Here is a 22,109-nt window from a genome sequence, read left to right on the forward strand (position 1 = left end):
TCAAAAGATAACCTTCTAAAATCTGTAACTCACCTAGCTGGCATACAGTCTTAAAAATTACTTTGGGGAAATTGATACACTCGCAAATTTACATTCTAGATAGTAGAAAACAATTCATCTGTTCCTTAGATGACAAAATTTTCAGCCTTTGTCAACTATTACTGAAAATTCTTAGCCTTCTATGTGCCATGAAGTTGAAAATAAACTAAGTTTGCAAACACATCATGCTAAATACATCAAATTATTTAAATTTTTTATTATGACAATTGACATATATTAAGTGAAAGAAATGACAGAAGTATTATAATAAAACATTTTGAAAGGAAAAGTTACACAATTAGGCCAATAGCTATAAAATAGCTTTAGGCCTGGCTTATAACACCAAGAGTTCTGATCAGACTGTAGTGAGACATTGAACATTTCATTAACAAAAAATATTGGCACCAGCCACAACATATTTTGGTTGTCACTTACAAGGAATATTATATTTAAACAACTATGCACTGCAATTCTAACACACTAGGTGTTCATACACTGCAGTTAACCCCTGAAGCTTTAAGCTACCAGGAATTCCCATATTTTCTATGCACAAAATTTACTTTGTGCATTATTGGAATTACATTTCCAGTTTTCAAATCTCCCCCCCAACACACACACATGCAGTACATTATATGTGGCAGAGAGCATTCCAGCTTCCCCTGTTTGACTAACAGCACAGTCCTGATTACCTCAACAGTTTTATGCTAACCATGGAGCTTCTGCTTTAGCTCTCATCTCCTAGAAATAAAATAAAGCATTCTGAGAACCTATTCCAGGAATAATTTTTTATGCATAGGAAAATAAAGCATTTCATATAAGCATGTCTGAAAATCCAAGAGGCATTTGATCAAATGCACCCTGAATCTCAGCCACTATTACTTTAAAATCAAAATGAAAATTTAACATATACCATTTACAAATTCTTATCTGGAATTTGTATTCACCTGGAAATTCATGATTCCCAGACTTCACCTCTGAATGGGTGAAGATAGCAAAGAAACTGACAATCCCACATTAGCTGACAATAGATTAAGGTAGTTTAGATAGAAATTTTGACACACTTAGATGAACTTAATTCTTTATAAGAATACACTTGTGCTATAAAGGTGAGAAACTAGAATGGTAAAATTATCAGATGGCAAACATACTGGTATCTTAAGTTATGGTAAAATGTGCCATGTAAAAGACTGCTAGAATTGGCAACTCTACAAGCTTTAAAGATAACTTTTCATCAAATGTGGAGAGAATTTGAATTTGAATTTGATATCCCTTCCAGCAGAAAAATATTCCTGTGAAATTAAGTCTACTGAATAGTAAGAATCAAATCAAGCAATTCTAGTTTTTCCTTCTTTTACAGATTGAAAAGAAACGAAGCTCTGCCCAACCCACCCCGCCAAAACCTCCTGGCAGGTTTGGGCAAGCTACAATTCAGATACTATTATCAAGAAGCTACTTTGCTAAGAAAACAAAACATCAGACCAACAATGAGAATACCCTAGTTAGGCATTACAAAAATCACACACTATAATATGCTGTTAACTGCCAAATTTAGGCCATTATAGCTGTTCCGAAATTGAAAATTCATTTACACTAATATAAACTAGATCTGTGTGTGTACATGTTATGTGTCTTTATGTATGTGTGTATATGTGTATACGTGTTTGTGTATTTTTCATGCAATGATCTTAAAGCTTTGGAAATAAGGGTTATAAGCCTAATTCCAAGGCTTGTCCACATAGCAGTATTGACATGCACCAACTCTGCTAAAGGGCAGGAAAATGAAAAAGACCATGGCACAGATTTTTAAACAATTTTAGTTTTAATTACATAATGCACCTGTAGATGTTCTAGCATAAACACAATTGTAAAAATCTACATCCTATTTTAGGGTATCTTTCCACCTCCCAACCCTTAAAAGCTGTACAATTATATAAAAAATGTGACTCTCAAGCAAAATAAATTTTTTTTTTTTTTTTTTTTTTGCAACATACAAAATAAGTTAAATGATTCAGAAGGTCTTGAGCCATTAAGTATCCCAATGACTGTGTTCTGGTCATCCATAAGCATGACATGCAGCTCCTGGTCTATGACCAGAACTCAATAAATACAGGTCAAACAAAACCCAAACATTTAAATTAGATTTCTTTAGAAAGTGATGAAAGTCAAGAAAATATATAATTAGGGTTAACAGTTCCATTCTTAACTTACATCATCCAGTGGCAAAATGAACAAGGCAGGTCACTCAGTCCTTAGTGCATTTACTAGCTTGTACCGGTTCGGCAAAAAACACAAATGTAGTTCCTTTAAATGTTTTTTTCTCATTCAAAATGTCTAAGGAGCTTAATTAATAAATTTCTACTCATCTAATAATTTGTTATGCCCTCTTGTATAACTTATGCATAGGATAGATAAATCTTAAAAATTATTAAAATAAAAATAACATTTTCATTAACTGAAATCACAATGTGCCAGAATGGGTTTGCAGCATTTCCCAGAATGAAACTGTATAAATATAAAGTGAAAAAAAGATTGAGTTTACATGACCAAAATGAGGGAAAAAAATTCACTAATGGAATCCTATTCTACTCAAATTTCTGAGAGGGTTTATGTGAATAAAGTATTGAGTGTACAATCTAAAGTGGTTATATACCAAGCACACTACAGTTTGGCTTATGAAGACCGCTTGCTTGCTGGGGAATGACTCTCTTCAGTATGTTACATAGTTACTTAGCAATTCTTGGCACTCAAAAAAAAAATGTTAAATGATGATTTAAGTTGAAGTGAAATATCTTGAAAACAAATTATTAAGTGTACACATAACATGATAACTCAGTTTAAATACATTGATAGCAAAGGGCCTTGTCTTTTGGGATTGATATAAAAATAAGAAAATCAGCAGTTGAACTGCCACTTGCAAAGTAGGTCTACAGGTACATACTGGGAATGGTGGATAAAATAGGAATGGATTTTATTCTAAAAAGGTTTAATAACAATATTAAACAGAGGACTAGGTAGACAATAGCAGATATGCAGTCTTGGCATTCTTACTTCTTGGAGAACCAGGAATATTTTTTTAGAATGTCAAACCAAGAAGAGAAACTTCACTATTTTTCTCTAGACTTTCTGTAATTAAATGTTCATAATTTCACGTCAGGTATAATTATTTGTCTTATGTCTTTTTAAGTCAGTTAATGATTTCAGAGGATTCATTTTACTAACATCTAAAGTATGTATACACATATTAACTTATATATATATATATATATACATACATATATGTATGTTCTATTTTAAAAAAAAGATGTGGGTCTTTGAATACTTGTTCTATAGCTGTGAGGCAATCATGGACCTGTTTCACTGTGTTGGTGAAGGGCAGAGTTCACAACTTTTTCTGATTATTAAAACTTACAGATTCATTGGGTTCCTTTCAGTCATATGGTAGAACTAGTGAATGGTTAATATCTCTTATCCCCACAAACATAAGCTAAAAAGGAATTCTTTGTGCTAAAGTAAATTCCATCAAGCCCATTTAAATATCGGTAACATTTTCCCAGTACTTTACCTCTAAACAAGGATATGCCTACATTTTTAATATACATACTTTGTTCAGATGCATATTATGGGATAGGGTATCAACCAAAAAGTGAAAACTGGAGTTTGTAATATCCTTTTAAATTTAATTTAAAATGTTTTTTCAACAATTTCTTTAGCATTCGAAGTCCTTGGTTCTTTGGCAGGTCATATTAAAAAAAACAAACTATCAGCAGACATGAATTTATTCTAAATAAAATTCCTCTTTATTCTCTGCATCTGCAACCTTGACCAACTGGAAAAAGACGTGTCAAGGAGGAAACCCAACCTCAATATAGCAAATATACTCTTGAAAATATCTCTGCCATCATTCTCTAATAATGTGCCAACAATGGACAATGTTTTACACTAAACCCTATTTCATCGACACAAGTCTATGAAACCAAGATGTGTATTCTCAGTCTGAGTTCTTGTCACATATTTTAATTCAAAGCTTCTGCATTGTGAAAATTTGGCCAGTTTTCAAACCTTTACAGAAATTGCAAACTAAATATGCTGCACACTAAACTACAACTCCCCTTTATACATGTGCTATAGACTGTGGAGTTTTTGACACTGGGAGTCCACCTGTATTTCAAAAAAAGTTTAAAGTATCAAAGGACTCTATTATATGGCAGCTACATTGGATTTAAATCCATGGTTAGTACTCTAAGGATCCAACACGTTCTAAACTCTAGATGAGCTGCTGCTTTCCTACACTCTGTCCAGTTCCTAATGACTGAATTACACCTTTGGATAAAGGACATTTACTTTTTCCTACATTTTAAAAAACTTCTTCAAAGCATGTTCAGTTAATATTTCAGTGAACACAAAACTTTATAAGGGACCAAATCTAATAATCAAGCAGCAGAATTGGTTTTGAACTGTCCAACATCTAATTGGCCATAATTAATCTCTCTGCATAATAATTTGTAAGTATGAGCTGTTCAGATTGCACTCTTTGTAGATGAAACAGTTAATTGGCTTAATCAGAATGTAAGATTAGAAGGCAGGCATTCACTCTCAAGTTCATACTTGATTCAAGTTCAGTAAATTAATAGGCAGCAAAAGTGGTATCATAACCCATGTCAGTGGGACCTATGCTAACTGAATACTCCGTCTTTACCATGGTAACAATGACCTTTTTGCTCTCTGTAGGAAAAAGATAAAAAGAGCTCCTTATTTCACATTAGGCATCCTGTAAAATAAATAATCTACCCATTGGATATTTGTGATCACTTAACTACAGAGTGGTGGAAGCAGAAGTTGGTGTGTCCAGAGGTAGAGACGGGGTACGTGGGAGTTTCTACGTGGTAGTGGCTTTACCCAGCTATAGGACTAAAATGGCAGAGGAGGAACGGGGGCAGTGGAGGCCACCTGCACATTCAAACCACTTACCTGGCACTAGTAGGAATCCTTCTATTGCCTGCCTATTAGATAGTTTAAAAAGGCTAACAACCATTCGTAACTGATTTTCAAACCAATGAACCAACTTGGCTAGAAAGGAGGCTTGGTAAGTGACTGTGGCTCCTTATGGCAATAACCTTGCTCCACTGTCTGTAAGTGTAAAGCCCTTCCCTCCCTTCCAGCAGAACATTGTCTCAAAATACAAATCACAACTTGCTTGGAACCACGTGCTATGGGTGCATCCTATTTTTAGGCTGCTTTCATTATTTTATTTTTTATACAGATACATATACATTGCTAGAATCAAAGCAAAAATATTAATGGGCAGGTACTACACAACTAAAGTGAAACAAAACACAACAAACAAAAGAACCAACAAATGAAAAACAACAGCTATAAACTTTCAAGGCCAAAAGATAAGATTTAAGGGCAACACCTGTTGAGGAAGGGAAAGGAGTATAAAGTTTCTAGAGAGGTATTTATAATGCAAGTCTAATGCCAGCTTTTTAATAATAAAAAAGAGAAGTGCTTTACTATACACTGACTAGCACATATAATGCTTAATTTGGAAAGAAAAATCAACAAAGTTCTTGGGCCAGCAGCAGATATGGTGTGTCCATTGCCGGCAACAGACACAACACTGGAACAGAAAAACCCAAATCCCAGGGCAAAAGTATTCACAGAAGTAATGGCTGAAGGTTTCGGAATTTGACAGGCAAGGTTTAATCACAAGTGCTATACTTTATACAACGTTATTTATGGCTCTGCCGGGAATTTTACAGCTGTAACAGTAAATAAGACAAAGTTCATATTTTAGTGTCAATTACATGTTAGATATTTAATTATAAACCCCTTTTTTCTTGAAACAAAGGGGCATATCTCTCTTTAAAGTGTTGAGATGTTTAAAATGGATGTCATGCCCAGTAAGCAGACTGGCGGTTCTCAATCAACTCTAGGTTGGTTGTGTGACTATTAATGAATTTTAATAGAAGTCTAATGGCCAAAGGCCAAAACTACATTCAAACCCTGCTAATATATCCAGGCAGATAGGAAATTCCAATGCACACACATACACACACACATATACACACACATACATGCTAAAACTCAAACTAAAAACCTCCCAAAGGAACTGCTTTGTTTGTAGACTTCAATTTGAAGTAGATACTAAGGGCAAGAATAGACCAGTTAAAATTCACCTGAAAATCCTTTCCCCGTCTTCAAATGTGCTAAAATACCGCTGTCAGCTTAGCATCTCTTCATGTATGTTATGTATAGATGTATTTCTTTCAAAATGGGGTATTTCAGATATTTAGATATTAAGTGGCCAGAAGACAAGAGTTACAACTATCTGCAAAGTTTACAGTCCACTTGGGCCTAAAGAAAGACCACACTTATTTCACTAATAACTCTCTATTGATAGTATATTAGAGGCCACTTCATCACCACTGCATAAAGCTGCTTAAAAAAAATTGCTGCTAGCACAATCTGGTTGTCAAAGCTTCATTATACATTTTACTGTACAAATGTTTTTCAGATGATTTTTTTTTTAAAAATAAGAAACTCCGCTATAACAGAAACTCAGGTTAGAGTTTTTAATGATGGTGCTTTCTCCGTCTCTTCTTTATTAAGTGTGGTTATCTCCAATAGTAAACAAGCTGACATCATGAATTCTGTTACTGAATGACTTATGTATGATGTTATCTACAGTTCTCAAACTGCAACAATACAGACTGGAGCTTTTAAACAGTCTGTTCATCATCATATATGCCATGAATGTTTAAATATAATATATATTTAATATGAAAAAGCTAAAGCACAAGTGCTTTCTCCCACCCCTAATTCTGTTTTGGGTCCTCACAGATTCGGAATGCATTCTTATCCACCCTTTTTCACAAAGTCAGGAGAGCTCAGGAAATATAAAGTCAAAAATATACAAATCTTTGTTGTTATTATAATAAGATTTTTTTCCATGAATGAAATTACCAAGGACCATGAACTTGGAAAAAGAAAATCAAAAGGAATTTACAGCAATTATTTATCTTCAAAGTTCAAAACTGGTCACTTCACAGAAAGACTTCAGGGTTTGTTGAAATTTTTCTTCTAAAAAGTCATTCTGTAGTGGAGTTTTCTAGGAAAAATAAAACAGCTTTTAATAACTGGCCCGCTGGTGTGAGAGCTACCGTGGAATAAATTAGCACAAAAATGGAAAAAAAGTCTTATAACTGTTCACTGTTACAGACATAATCAACAAGGTCAGTCACTCTTAAAAGCTCATCTTCCTCCTCTTCTGGTGCCCCTGCCTCCTGCCCACCATTTGTCCCATTGGGGGCCAGGCTTGCACTGGCTGTGCTGTTGTCCTTGGGGGTCTGAGGCTTCTCAGCTGGTTTGCCAATCAAGTTCTCAATGGCTTTGCCAGGACTCTGTCCATTGGTGGAAGGCAAGTCCACTAAGCTATAGTCCAAAGGGCTCCCCACCTTGCCTACATTTTCAAAGTCCTCTTCCTCATCGCTGTCTATCCGATAGGGCTTCTTGGTGCTCTCTTGCTGTGACGGCAGGACCCTGGGTTGGCTGTCATGAGCAGGTTGATCTGCATCTCCATGAGCATTATCACAACTCTCCTCATCTGTCTCGATCCTGTGTAGCCGTTTTCGTGATGGTTTGCCTTCTTCTTCCTCGTCTGCTTCTGAATACTCATCTGTGCTTCGACCCCGCTTTCGAACTGACCGCTTTGATTCTTTAGCTAGCTCATCATCTTCAGAGTTCTTGGACATATAGCTCTCTAGAATAAATAGCACATTTAAGCCATCGACACAGTTAACCATATCAGATTTAAGTAATTCTCCTTTTCCTCCCCATATTCACCCCATCTCCTGCTTTTAGACTTGCCCATGCATCCATATATCCCTCCAATAACTGGCCTGATTTCTCTCTCCTCTCAGGACTGTAACAATCCACAGTATGATCCTCTCAGGACTGTAACAATCCACAGTATGATCCAACAAAGCACAGTATGTGCTTTTTAACTAAGATTTTAGGAAAGAGCAAAATCAGATTTCTTTTTTTTTTAAGATTTTTTTTTTAATTTTTATTTATTTATGATAGTCACAGAGAGAGAGAGAGAGAGAGAGAGAGAGAGAGAGAGGCAGAGACACAGGCAGAGGGAGAAACAGGCTCCATGCACCAGGAGCCCGACGTGGGATTCGATCCAGGGTCTTCCGGATCGCGCCCTGGGCCAAAGGCAGGCGCCAAACCGCTGCGCCACCCAGGGATCCCTTTTTTTTTTTTTTTAAGATTTTTTTTTAAAATCAGATTTCTTAGAAAACAAATATGATGATCCTTAAATTAAATGAAGATAGGGTGGTCACACACTGAGAAACTCTTATCCACTAGCCCCCAAATTATGGAATCATGTAAACATAATAAGGAAAGATTAAACTGAGCATCCAACTCTCTACACAGCTGAAATATTGCACTAACTCTTAACCCATGTTATTAAATGTCCTTCCTTGTTAGTCCTTGAATGTCTTCTTTTTTTTTGTCTCTATTTATATCTAGGTGGTCTCATTTAATCTCATGGCTTTGCATCTATATGCTGATGACTCATGTTTGTTTGAGGCAACCCCTAAGTTCCACACTCATGTATCAACCTGCCTACTCAACATCTATGCTGGAATTTCTAAACAGGCATATAAAACCTAACATGTCCAGAACTGAGGTCCTACGCTTTTGCCTCAAACCTGCACTGCTCTGGTCCCCACCATCTTAGTTACTGGCAACTCTATTGTTCTAATCACTTAGTTATCTTTGGATTGTTTTCTTTCTCCCTTCTAACCCAACAGTAAATTCTTTGAGTCTACCTTCAAGAAACAGAAGAAGAAAAAAAGAGAAACAATGGCGTGGTTGGCCCAATAAAACATGATTTACAAAATCTTTATTTACACAAACGAGTGGGCTGTAGTCGTTGACTACTGCTCATGACACCTGCTGATCTCTGCAGCATCTCATTCAATTCACCCCTTCGCTCATTCTTCTTCAACCACCCTGGCCTCCTCTCTGTTCCTGAGCATGCCAGGCACAAACTTGTTGCTAGGCCTTCACATTAGTTGTTCCATCTGCCTGTATCACTCTTCCTTCATAAAAATGCATGACATATTTCCAACATTTGTCAGGTCTTGACTCAAAGGTGTCTCAGTAAGGTGTCCCTGTGGTGCCCTATCGGAGGTCCCAGCTACTCTCCCAACCCAACTCCTTGTTCTCCCTTATTCTTCACAGCATTTATCCCCACCTAATACAGCACAGGTTCTACTTATTTATCTTGTCTATTATTTCTCCTTCTAATTAAAGTAAGAGATACACATGGGTGTTACATGTTTTTGGCTGTTCTGTTCACTGTTCTAGTCCCAGCGCCTAGAATAGTGACTAGTGCAATAATATTTGTTTGTAATAGTTAGATTATAGAATTTGTCTGTCTTTAATGACACATGAAGAGAAATAACCACAATCAGATGTTCACCTCCTTTCTTTAGCCTCCCATGTTCAAACTTTTTTTTCCCCCTTTACCTAGCTTGGGCTCAAACTTAATTGATAAGGTCTTTGAAATCTTCAAAACAGATCATAAATGACAAAGAATTAAGTAAGTCAAAAGAAAGGGGCAGAAGTGAGGGTTAGAATCATATTTATAAGAACTGGAATAACCATAAGACTCAATGGATATCACAAATTCGTATTGGAGAGCTTTTCCTACACTCCTGGTATAGAATACAATTAAAACTATTATTAAGAAATAATACAGTTACCAACTGAAGCTCACTGTCAAGGTAGAAAGAGAGAGCAGGCATCTGTATCTGAAATTGTTTAGTTATCCAAGCACAGGTTATTTCAAAATGAGGGCCATGAATAATAAGGAAGCAGAATTCTTGCTCCAATCTTAATTTTCTGAGATTTGTCTATTTCATGAAGAGTTTAATTATTACAATGGAGACAATAAAAATCAGTATCTTATCAAGTATCATTTATTTAATTTATAAAAAGGAATCAGGCAAAAAAATAATGGGTTCTGTCTCAAAGATATCACTGCTTATACTGAATCACAATCCTGAGTTTACTTTATAGCTTCTATTTCTGCCTTGTCCAAAGTTCTGTAAACTGGAGATCTACTCTTTACCTTCACTCTCTGAGCTGGAAAGCCTGCGCTTGTGAACTCGTCTGATTTCTTTTCCCCGTCGTAAACTCTTCTGGGAACCATCACTTTCGGAATCTTCTTTGTAGTTAATTTGTCTCTTCTGGTTCCTCCTTGACCGCCTTCGCCGAGTTTCTACAAAATCGTCACTAAAATCATCGCTAAAATCACTTTCTGTTCAAGGAAAAAGAAGTACAAAATTTAAGTCTACTCAAGAGAAATGTGATTAGCTCGTAGGTCATAAAAATATAAAATTATTAAGTAGGGTTCAGTAATAACAATCTTTAAATTAATAATAATCATTGTAAGTCTTTTTTTTTTCTAAAGTAGGCTCAATGGCCCAACCTGGGGCTTAAATTCATGACCCTGAGACCAAGAGTCACATGCTCTACTGACTGAGCTAGCCAGGCACCCCTATCAGTGTCTTATTTTCCTTTTAATGATATGAGTAAATGCAGAGGGGTCTTTAATACCAAACCTCACTAATGTTCCCTAGTAGCGGCCAATATTTGAGAGTAAATGATGTTTTATACAATTCTTATCTCAACCTACAGCTACTCAGACAGCTACATGGCTGCTCTTCTTGGTGGATAATTGCTATTCTGCCTCAAAAGAATCTGCTGTTCCTATGTGTACAGGTGTATGGTACAGTTATAATTTCACAATGTATTTTATGGATTAAACTCTCTAATCCAAGAAAACTGACAAATTTGTTTCAAAGAAGCATAGAACTGCAGTTATATTTTTGACCTTTTTCTGATGTGGAAATAAAATCTGCTAATTATAGCATAGAAGGCTACTTAAATTCTCAAAGTATTGTTAAATAGCACTGTCCTTACCATCTCTGATTAATAAACAAGAGACTATGATATTGTATCAGAATGGTATTTCAGGAGTGCTAACAAATTCCACTGAATTATCACACCCACCTTTGTTTTTTAATGAATTTCAAAAACTTCAAAATGGCTTGCCAAAAGTGTTAAGGAGTCCCTACTGGCCAAACCTGGGACAAACTAAGTCTATATAGCAATGGTAACACATACCCACAGATTAAAATAAGAATCCACAAGCACATCCTGAAATAAAGAAATAAACATATAGAGGAGAAGGGAAAGTGCTTTCTTAAAGAACATCAAATAATAAATATGAAAGGAATGATGGAACTAGAAAATCATCAATGAATGCTAAAACTTTGGGTGAAACATCTAAAAAATGGTATAGGCACATCTGGGTGGCTCAGTGGTTGAGCGTCTGCCTTCAGCTCAGGGTGTGATCATGGAGTCTCGGGATCAATTCCCAGATGGGGCTCCCTGCATGGAGCCTGCTTCTCCCTCTGCCTGTGTCTCTGCCTCTCTCTCTCTCTCTCTGTGTCTCTCATGAATAAATAAATAAAATCTTAAAATTAAAAAAAAAAAAGGGAAATGGTATATATACAGTCTCAAAATGCCCTCCTACATATTACTGTTAAATTATAAAGGGAAAAATAATAGAGACCTGGATAATGCATATTACCTCTGTGATATTCCTTCTGAAAAATGTGTACCTGAGTTTAATTGCAGGAAACAAAAAAACCCAATTGAGGAGCATTTAACAAATTAACTAGAGTGTATTCTTCAAAAATGTCAGGATCAATAAAGCCAAAGTTTGAGGAATATTCTAGATTAAAGACTAGAGATATTAATAAATGCAATGTGTATTCCTGGATTAGATCCTGGCCTAGGAAAAAAATTGATATGAAGGACAATTTTGAGACACCTGATATCTGAATGTATACTGTTAATTACAGAAAGTAGTTTATCAATATTTTAAAATGTCTGACTTTGATAATTATACTGTGATTATGTGACATATGAAACAAAAAACCCATAAGCCCAGCTAGGTCAAGGATGTAATACTCTTTCCTGGCTGTGACACTTCCTCAGTGAGAGGACAGCTACCTATCTGCCAATTCTATAAAGTACTCATATCTGTTCTTTTAGATGCTGTGCCTGTCACTATTTATTCAGTTAATAGGGATAAACATAAAATATAAGAATATTAACTACTGCTAACTTATATTGGAGAAAAATGTTCTCAGCTTATTGAGAATGATTCCAAAGAAACACTATGAAGATAAAGTCTAGACATGGAAACTTTGCACCAAAAGAATTAATCACAATCTTTTTTTTTTAAAGATCTTTCTTCTTCTTCTTCTTTTTTTTTTTTTTTTTTTAAGATTTTATTTATTTATTCATGAGAGACAGAGAGAAAGGCAGAGACACAGGCAGAGGGAGAAGCAGGCTCCACGCACGGAGCCCAATGTGGGACTTGATCCCGAGTCTCCAGGATCACACCCTGGGCTGAAGGCAGGCGCTAAACCACTGAGCCACTCGTGCCACCCAATTAATCACAATCTTCAATGAATTTGGTATGCAGTTAACACATCCATCTGTATTTATTTTCTGAGATATGCTTTAAGTGCTTTCTGTGAAAAACTTAGTTACTAGTGAGTCATAAGAAGAGAATTCAAAGTTTTATTAGAAAGCTTGTATTATAATTGAATGGAATTTTATCTTAAGAACTCTTAACTACAGAGGTCATAAGAATTGAGCAGATACAAATTATTTTTACCAGAGTCTCTACTATTTTCCTCAGACTCTTCCTCTTCATCATCATCAGAGTACTTTTTCTTTGGGGTCTTTCTCCGCAAACGTCTGCTTTGCCTCATTGGCCGGGAGGGATGTCGCCTCAGTCTCCGGCTACAGAAATCAGTGTCACTGTCATCATTAGATGGTGGGTCTTCTTCGCTTTCATCTGGGTTTTCATCTGATACAACAAACTCATCTTGAGATCTGTCCAAGAGAAGCCAGATGAATTATGATTCTGAGTTCAAGTTCTAACAAGTCCAGTGAATCATTAAGTAATGGTTAATGTAAAATACCTGGATAATTTTATCAATTTGTCGGTTAATAAAATAGAGAAAGGTTTTGCCATCTATTCTTTTCTTGGATGAGTTAAGAAGATGAATTGATGCTGATTTTTGTATATAAATTGCTTTGGCATTTTGGGATGTCCCCCACATGCCTTAAATTCAACACATCCCAAAGAGAACTCATTATTTAAAATCTATTCCTCTCTTCTTCTGTTGCCTAGCCTTACCTACCCAGTAACTCAAACCAGAAATCTGATATTTTTCCTAATTTCTCACATCTAATCAATTATTAACTCCTCCCAGTGTTGACCTCTTAAAAGATAATTATCTCAAACCCGATCTCTCCTTGTTCCGGCACTCATCTCCTACCTAAACCACTGTAGCAATTCCTCAGGGAGTTCCTCTAGTCTCTAGACTCATTTCCCCTCCATATATCCTCCAAATGAATGCTAGGATGAATTTTTCTAAAACATAAACCTCATTAGCCTGATGATTAAATCCCATCCGTGGGCTTTCATCATCTTTAGGGTAAAAGTGAAATTCCTATGCAAGAGAAACAAATCACTCCATCTGCTGGTTCCTCTCTATCTCTTAGCCACATCTCCCACAGGGTATTCTTTACTTCTCCTTCCCCAAATTCTTGCTACCCTGACATACCAGGAATTTCCTAAACATTCCATGATGTTTTATGCCTAGCAAGGCATAATTGTACCTTGGACACGTGACTCCTCTTAGGATGCCCTCTTTCTCATCTCACTTTGAATCTAAAATGGACTGATTTGCCTAATTTTTCATTCTTCAAATTTCAGATCAAGCTTTATTTCAACTCAGGCTTTCCTGGAACTCCCTAAATTGATCAGATTCTTCGCTTATACCATAACTTAGGCTTTACCTACATTTTGGTAGCAATCACACAGAATGATTTTTTTTGTGGTTTATGTTTCTCCCACTAACAATCTGAGAGGAGAAACTTAGTGATACTCTTTCAGCATTTGCTCTGAAGAAAATCTTTCCTGATCTTCCATACTGGATTGCTTACCCCAACTCAAACCTCTGTGGGTCACCAGAGAATAGTACCTAATTACCTGTACTTGCCTAATTATCATATTTGACTAGGAACCTCTCATGGACATGGCAGAAGGTGGCATGGAGATGCACAGCAAATGAATGCTTGATTATAGTTAATAAAATGTAAATACAATTTTGAATATTAAACCGTAAGCCTACTTTGTTTTGATCTAAAAAGAACCAAAATCAGCACTCTTGAATCTGTTTTAGATAGCCTAAAAATAAAGAGACTGTCCATGTGCATGAAGAACAAAGCCCCATTGCAGCATGGCCGAGCTTCTCTGCGAGCCCCATTTAGGCCTGTAACTAGGGAATGGGATCTCCTGGCAAACCACACACCCGTCACTGATCTTGAATTCATCCTCACTCTCTTCTTCATCCAGGTTGCTATCACTGTCCAGATCATTCAGTCGCCGGCGTTTCTTCCGGCGTGCAGCAGCTGCCCTCTGGGGTCGTTTATTTTCTTTTCTTTCTTCATCCAAAATAGTAGAGATGTCTTTCCCACGATGACCTGTGATGGTGGAGATATCTTTTCCTCGACCAGCTCCTGAGTTCAGGGGTGGAGGGGAGGGCATTAAGGGGAATAGAGAGAGGGAGGAAGAGAGACAACTGTACGTTTATTAAAAGCTTCTCTTTAATATCTAATATCCTTGTTCATGCTCATTCATTTTTTTCCTACAAACAAGCAGTTTTCTCAAAACTTCAGCTGACAGAGCTCTCAGTGAGAGAATTTTTGCATGTGTTTTAGTCTACACTAAGCAGATGTTTACCATGTAAGCAAGTTTTTAAAAATTTGAAATAATTCACATACTATATAACATGCACCCTTTTAAAGTGTATAATTCAGAGATTTTCAGTGGTCACAAAGTTGTGACTACTAACCACTAACAAATTACATCACCACTAACAAATTCCAGAACGTTTTCATCAACCTCGAAGGAAACCTCGTACCTATTAGCAATCACTAAAGAATCTCTTCTTCAAAGTTGTCTTTTGGACAACTTTAGAAAGAGACCAATCTGTTTACTTTAGAAAAGAGACCAATGGCTTTTGGCTTTAGAAAGAGACCAATCTGTTTACTTTTAAACGTGTGTGCAGGACAGAAAAGGTGAGAACCCCACAGCAAAGCTGTACATAAGGTGTAGAGTCCTGAAAAAGCTGGTCGGACAGCCTACTTATTACTAATCCTCTTCAGAGTTTTCCTAAGTACTAACGGAAACTATAATGCTCCATACTAGAGCACTGGTAATTCTCTATATAGCTCTTTCATTAAATTACCTTCAAATCCTTTTATTTTTATGTCACCTGTTAAAGACTATGAAATTAATATTTGATTTTTAAAAGGCTGATTTAAAGTAATCAGATTCAGATTATCCATAATATTTAAGATTTTGTAGCAATAGTGATCTAAATATAGACAACAAGAAGTTTAACTGGGTTTTCTATTTGGAAAGAGAAGTAAATTTTTTTAATCTATAGAGGAACGTTTACATTTTGTATCAGGTCATAAAACTACTTGAAAAATAGTAAGATCTGAGTCTACACACTGAAACTATGTCCACACATTATTTTGAATCTCAGACATTTAACCATAGTGATCGTGATACACATTGGGGAGAATAAAAAAATTATGCTTATTGCTCTAATCAGCATTATTTTGTGTTTTTTATTGAAAGTAATCTGTATGCCTAATGTGGGGCTCGAAGTCATGACCCTGGAATCAAGAGTCGTATGTTCTACTGACTGAGCCAGCCAGGCGCCCCTAATCAGGTCATTTAAATTAACTTATTGGCCCAGTCATCTGAAGAAGAGGGAATGATAAACACATACCTCCTCCATCAGCTTCTTTGATATCATCTTCTATAGCTTCATCAATTGCTTCATCAAATTCATCAAATCTAAAATATATACACAATAATCACATCACAGCCTGGTTTATGGGTTAGGAGGAGTCGCTTCTGAAATGAAAAAGGTCTCAATATAAAAATGCTCTCTGCCACTTTGGGCTTGTGTGAGTTGGACTACATCACTTCACACCTGCTAACCTCAATTTCTTTTGTAAATCAGCATCTAACTCATTTTCCAAGATCATCTATACCAGGCATCAGCAACTGTTTTTGCAAAGGGCAGACAGTACATATTTTAGGCTTTATAGATTATATGGTCTCTGTTGCAACTACTCAATCAGCCACTTGTAGTGCAAAAGCAGCCATAGATAATGCAAGTGAACCAATATGGCTGTGTTCCAGTATAACTATCTATGGACACTGTGATTTGAATTTCATGTAATCATCTTACAACTTTCTTTTTTGGGTCTTTTTTTTTTTTTTTTTTTTTTATTTATTTATGATAGGCACACAGTGAGAGAGAGAGAGGCAGAGACACAGGCAGAGGGAGAAGCAGGCTCCATGCACCGGGAGCCCGATGTGGGATTCGATCCCGGGTCTCCAGGATCGCGCCCTGGGCCAAAGGCAGGCGCCAAACCGCTGCGCCACCCAGGGATCCCTTTTTTTTGGGTCTTTTTTTTCAATCATTTATACATATAAAAACCATTTCTAGGTCATGGGCTGTATCTACATAAACTGGCAGTATTTGTTCCACAGGCCATAGTTTGCCAACCTCTCACTATACAAATCACACAGCAAAGTAAGTTGAATTGGTATTCTAGTAATAATACTTAAGCGTGAGGACTACACTATTATTGTCCTCAAAGATCATATTTATTACCAAAATCCATATACAGATGGTCAGAATTTTAGAATTATCTATCTCTCACAAGGGCTGTTTCCCCTAACTTAAAGAATCTTTGACAAGTCTAGACGATCCCCTCCAAGATTTCTTCACATACAAAACTCCTTTCACTTTAGACCTGAGGTGACCAAAGGGATAAAGTGACTTGTCTAAAACTATGCAAAATATGGTAATTACTAGTTGCGTGTGGCTATCTATATTTAAATTAAAATGAAAAATTCTGTTCCTCACTAGCCAGATTTTAAATGCTCCATAGCTACATATGGCTACTGACTACCGTGCTAGAGAGTAAAGAAATAGCACATTTCCATAACCATAGTAAATTCTATCGGACAGTGTTGGATTAAAAGCATACAATGGATTAACAAGAGTTTAACAGCCAAATATTTGCTTTTTGAGTTAACTCATTGCAGCTATGGATTTCCTCTCTAGGAAAAAAATACATATCCACACAAACATAAAATTTTATATCTAATTTCAGAGGACTCCCAAGTTCCAGGTTAAAAATTCTTCTACAACATAGATTTTAATAGTATGTATCAAACCTTACAGATGTATCATAATTTAGTTAAAAGTTTACTTCCAGGTTTTTCACAATTACAAACAAGGTTATGAAAAACAACCCTGCAGGGGATCAATGGTTTAGCTCAGCGGTTTAGCGCCTGCCTTCAGCCCAGGGTGTGATCCTGGAGTCCCGGGATTGAGTCCCATATTGGGCTCCCTGGATGGAGGCTGCTTCTCTCTTTGCCTGTGTCTTTGCCTCTCTCTCTCTCTCTCTCTCATGAATAAATAAATAAAATCTTAAAAAAGAAAGAAAGAAAGAAAGAAAGAAAGAAAGAAAGAAAGAAAGAAAGAAAGAAAGAAAGAAAGAAAAACCACCCTGCAGCTGTAGCTTAGCCTTTCCTTAACATAAATTCTGAAAAAGTAAAACTCTGTGTATCCACTCATCCAGATAGAATGACAGATACAGATAAAGCCAGATGCAGTTAACAGCAAACAGTATTTCTCAAGGACATGTTGCAACATGTGTAAAGGGCAGAAGACTGTGAAAAATAGACATGGTCTTTACCTTCATGCTAACAGTCTAGTGGGCGAGACAAATATTAATTTAATAATTAAAATCACAATCACCACGATAAGTGCTTTCAAAGAGAAGAACTGGTTGTTTTTTTTTTTTTTTTTAATTAATTATTTATTTATATATGATAGTCACACACACAGAGAGAGAGAGAGAGGCAGAGACACAGGCAGAGGGAGAAGCAGGCTCCATGCACCGGGAGCCCGACGTGGGACTCGATCCCGGGTCTCCAGGATCACGCCCTGGGCCAAAGGCAGGCGCCAAACCGCTGCGCCACCCAGGGATCCCGAGAAGAACTGGTTGTTATGAGGGCATATAATAGATTTGATCAAGAGAAGGTTAACAAGGTAAAAACAGGAGGAAAATCCTAGGTTGAGTAAAAAATATGTGCAAAAGAGTTGAAAGAAGACTGTGGCTAATAAGGACAGAGGGAAAATGTGGATGAGACAAAGCTGAAAAGCTGAGTACACAGCAGACTAGGCAGTGCCTGTAGGGGCCTTGTTAAAAGCATCGATCCTTATCCCAAGAGCTATAGAAATCTGACAAAGTAGATTTGAATGCAGAAAGCAGAAGAGAATGACATGAGCAAATTTAGGTTTTGAAAAGATCATGCTGGCTGCTCTAAAGCTGTATGATTCTAAAGATAGTAAGTAACAGATATAATCACTATTGATCATTACAAAGGGAAAAAGCATATACTTTTGGGTCATGTTGTATAATTAAAAAAAACATTTTATACTCTTTCATTGTAACCATTTCTATATATTTCATACCTATAACTTATACATTTCCGTGTTCTAGTTGACCTCCTTTCAAGTAAGTTTGCTTTGGCTTTTTTCGAGTCTTTTTTCTTTTCTTCATGATCTTCAGAAAAATCTGGCTCCTGGTTTAAAAATATGATAATACATATATAGGTTATGAGTCCAGAAAAAATTTCTTGAAATAGTTTTCTAATATCTGTCTGGCAGTACATGGGAAAGATCTAAAAAAAGTGAGGTGATTCCCCCCCAAAAAAACTGAATGAACACGGCAATACTAAGTAAAGAGATTTAAAAAGAGTACTGATGATCAAAAAAAAAGCACTTCTGTATTAAATTCTTATATTTAAATTTATAATTACCTCTTTCAAAACAACTGTGATGAAGTTTCTCCACTGATGAATTTTTTTAACAAATAATTAAATTTAACACATAGAAGATACTTAGTGAAATATCTGAATCAATGAAATAATGGATTTAGAAAAAGAAAGAAGCATGATGATGAAGGAAAGTAACTAACCAAAACAGGTTACTTAAGCATGTGATTTAATTAAGTCTGAATGAAAATGGAAACCATCTTACATGTACTTTCACTCATGAGATATCCTTAATTAGAAATTAGACAAATAAATGTAAAACAATATTCCTTCAAAGAAACCAACTGTTAAGAACAAATATTGAAGTTTCTAACAGAAAACAGGAAAATCTGGGTGGTTTCTTTATGGTCCTAAACTTTCACTTTTAATAAAACAGGTATACTATATATTTAAAACCATTCACATTACATAAACTGGGTTAAATTTTAGAACAATTACGGCAGTCTCTTCTTCAAAAATACTACAAACCAGAAACTTACTTGTGGAGGAATGATGTTTTCAATACTGATACCCACATACACCAAACGTTCTTTCCTTTAAGTGAAAAACAAAAATGTACAAACCTGAGATTTGCTAAAAATAAAATTGTTATGATAACATTATTAACACAGACAATACTAAAATTATGATTTCATGTAACAGCAAAGGCTAGATCACAGACATGTTGGCTACTGTCTATAAAGCTTATCATACTGGTATCTGTGGGAGGCACAAAACTTTCTCAAAGTAAAAATCCTAAAAAGATGTAATTGAAAATTATAGCCTTGAGAATAATTATACTGATGAAATAAAACCTGTAAACTGAAATAGACAAGGAAACTTCATGAGGAGAGTCACACTGCAACTCACAGAAACTCAATGCTGGACAAACTAGATCTTTGTTATGCTAGAAGTTTTCATATATATACCACTGTAATCTCATGGTAATAAACATATAAAAAAAAGAATTCTATACAATAGAACCATATAAAGGTCCCAGTGAATGATACTAAGACCATTCATTTGCAGAGAAGAAAAAAGGCAATGCAGCCACATGGCTCTGTACCCTATTTGCTCCAAAGAAGATTATTTTTAGAGTCAGTTAACATTTCTCCAGGAAATATGAATTTGGAACACTGAGATTTCCATAATTTCTTATCAAAGAAACAAACCTTTGTTGATTTTAATTCAACAAATTTTACATAACAAACTGTTTCCACAATAGGTATTTTTTTTCTGGTTTTCTCAAAGTTAATCTAATTCACTAAGGACAGAGGAGCTGTCCTGTATACATGGAGCTCCTGTATACATGCCTGTGTATGTTGAACTGATGGAAATGACCACTCTTCCTTTACTTGTGATGTCCCTCATTGAAGGAACTGGATTGAGGGTGCATTCAATGTAGCCTTTACTGCCCTAGAAACCCATGGCTCTGCTAACAAGAATCTTAGTCTTTTTTGAGACGGGTTATAAAGCTACTCAGTGGAAAATTGGCATGTAAGAAAATGATAAAGTTATTTTAATCAAAACCTGATTAAAAACAGGACAGTAAATGAATTAAAAACTAGGAAAGCCAAGAACAAGTACTATCTGGAATTAACATGTAAGGCTTCATGGATATGTTACTAATATGTTCAACACCAAGTTTACTATTGTATCAGTTTCCTCTTTTATACCTCAAAATCTCTATTTTCACTTGATTATTATTATCTCCTCAACTCAACTGAAAAACATTTACTTCACATCCACCATACTTGGGTGATGATTTGTGTCAGGCTTGGGAATCCTAAGGGTAAATAATACACGGTTATTGTCCTCACAATTATTTAACAACTGATTGTAGTCCATTATGAAGAGGTATAATGGAAACATGAAAAAGAGTAACTTTTTTGAAGAGCTGAGAAAGTTGAGGCTTTAACTAGGTGGTAACAGTTGAGTAGCATCTTGAAGGTAGGTTATGATTTTTCATCACAGCACTTTTTGCTTTTTTTTTCTTTTTTAAAATGCTCAGTAATCTTATAGAAAAAATGTATCTTCTATTCTATCTCACCACCACCTGGCTCAATGATCATACTGGGCCCAGAAGTCGTCATTACAAATAACCACAACCCTCCTAAAAATTCCATTTCAGGGAACCTATTATCTGACTTCTACTGGCTCACTTTCCGGCTCACTCCTTCTAGTCCACTGGTTCCAACAATTCCCTGACTCCAATGGGGCCTCTGTCTATCGACTCTGGCCTCTTTTCAAAACTGTCCATTAACTCCCTTGTGTCCTTACTTTCCCCCTTACCTGGCTTAGACTCCATGGTCCATCATTATAAATACTCCTTTGCATACACTTTCAAATTCCTTGTCTCTTTCTCTCCTTCCCTCTGTTACATTACCTGGAAAATTCCAACCCTGATTAAATCCAACTCTCTGCTAGCAAACACTAGTAAAAGTACTCTGGAAGTACAGAGCTATTTGAATTCCCAAATAATGTCTAGCACCAAATTCTGGAAGGGATATTTACAAACCAGTTGAAGGGGCATCAAATTTCAGAGCATCACAACTCCAGCTCTGTTGACAGTTGCTGTCTAGTCACTAATTACTCATTGACAAATCCTTCTTCATCATCATACTGTAGAGTCCTTTAAGGTAGACACCACATAATATACTTCATTTTGATTACATTGCCTGGCATAAAATAGGTGCTCACTAAATGTTGGTTAAATGCTGAATAAATCTGGGGCGCATGGGTGGCTCAGTGGTTCAGTGTCTGCCTTTGGCTCAGGTCATGATCCTGGGGTCCTGGGATGGAGTCCCATATCAGGCTCTCCACGAGGAGCCTGCTTCTCCTCTGCCTATGTCTCTGACTCTCTGTCTCTCATGAATAAATAAAATCTTAAAAAAAATGCTGAATAAATGTACGAACAAAGGGAAAGATGCTCTTATTCTATGATATAGAGAGTAACCAAGGCTCTAAGTTTCTAGGATGAGCGTTAGAA

The 22,109-nt window shown here is 36.1% G+C and overlaps 1 protein-coding gene across 2 annotated transcripts in view; it reads right to left on the reverse strand.

Annotated features, from left to right (window-relative positions):
* Positions 1–236: 236 nt before the first annotated feature.
* Positions 237–22,109, reverse strand: part of RSF1 (remodeling and spacing factor 1) — a 157,564-nt gene continuing 135,691 nt past the window's right edge. For both annotated transcript variants that reach the window (XM_072794759.1, XM_072794758.1), the window contains exons 10-16: positions 19,621–19,675; positions 18,780–18,889; positions 16,008–16,075; positions 14,517–14,724; positions 12,809–13,029; positions 10,184–10,372; positions 237–7,798 (exon numbers count right to left, since the gene is read on the reverse strand). In XM_072794759.1, the coding sequence (XP_072650860.1) occupies positions 7,236–7,798; positions 10,184–10,372; positions 12,809–13,029; positions 14,517–14,724; positions 16,008–16,075; positions 18,780–18,889; positions 19,621–19,675 (1,414 nt within the window). In that variant the 3' untranslated portion in view covers positions 237–7,235. The remainder of the gene's footprint in view (positions 7,799–10,183; positions 10,373–12,808; positions 13,030–14,516; positions 14,725–16,007; positions 16,076–18,779; positions 18,890–19,620; positions 19,676–22,109) is intronic.

Source organism: Canis lupus, chromosome 23, assembly GCF_048164855.1.
Source record: "Canis lupus baileyi chromosome 23, mCanLup2.hap1, whole genome shotgun sequence".
Taxonomy (NCBI): domain Eukaryota; kingdom Metazoa; phylum Chordata; class Mammalia; order Carnivora; family Canidae; genus Canis; species Canis lupus.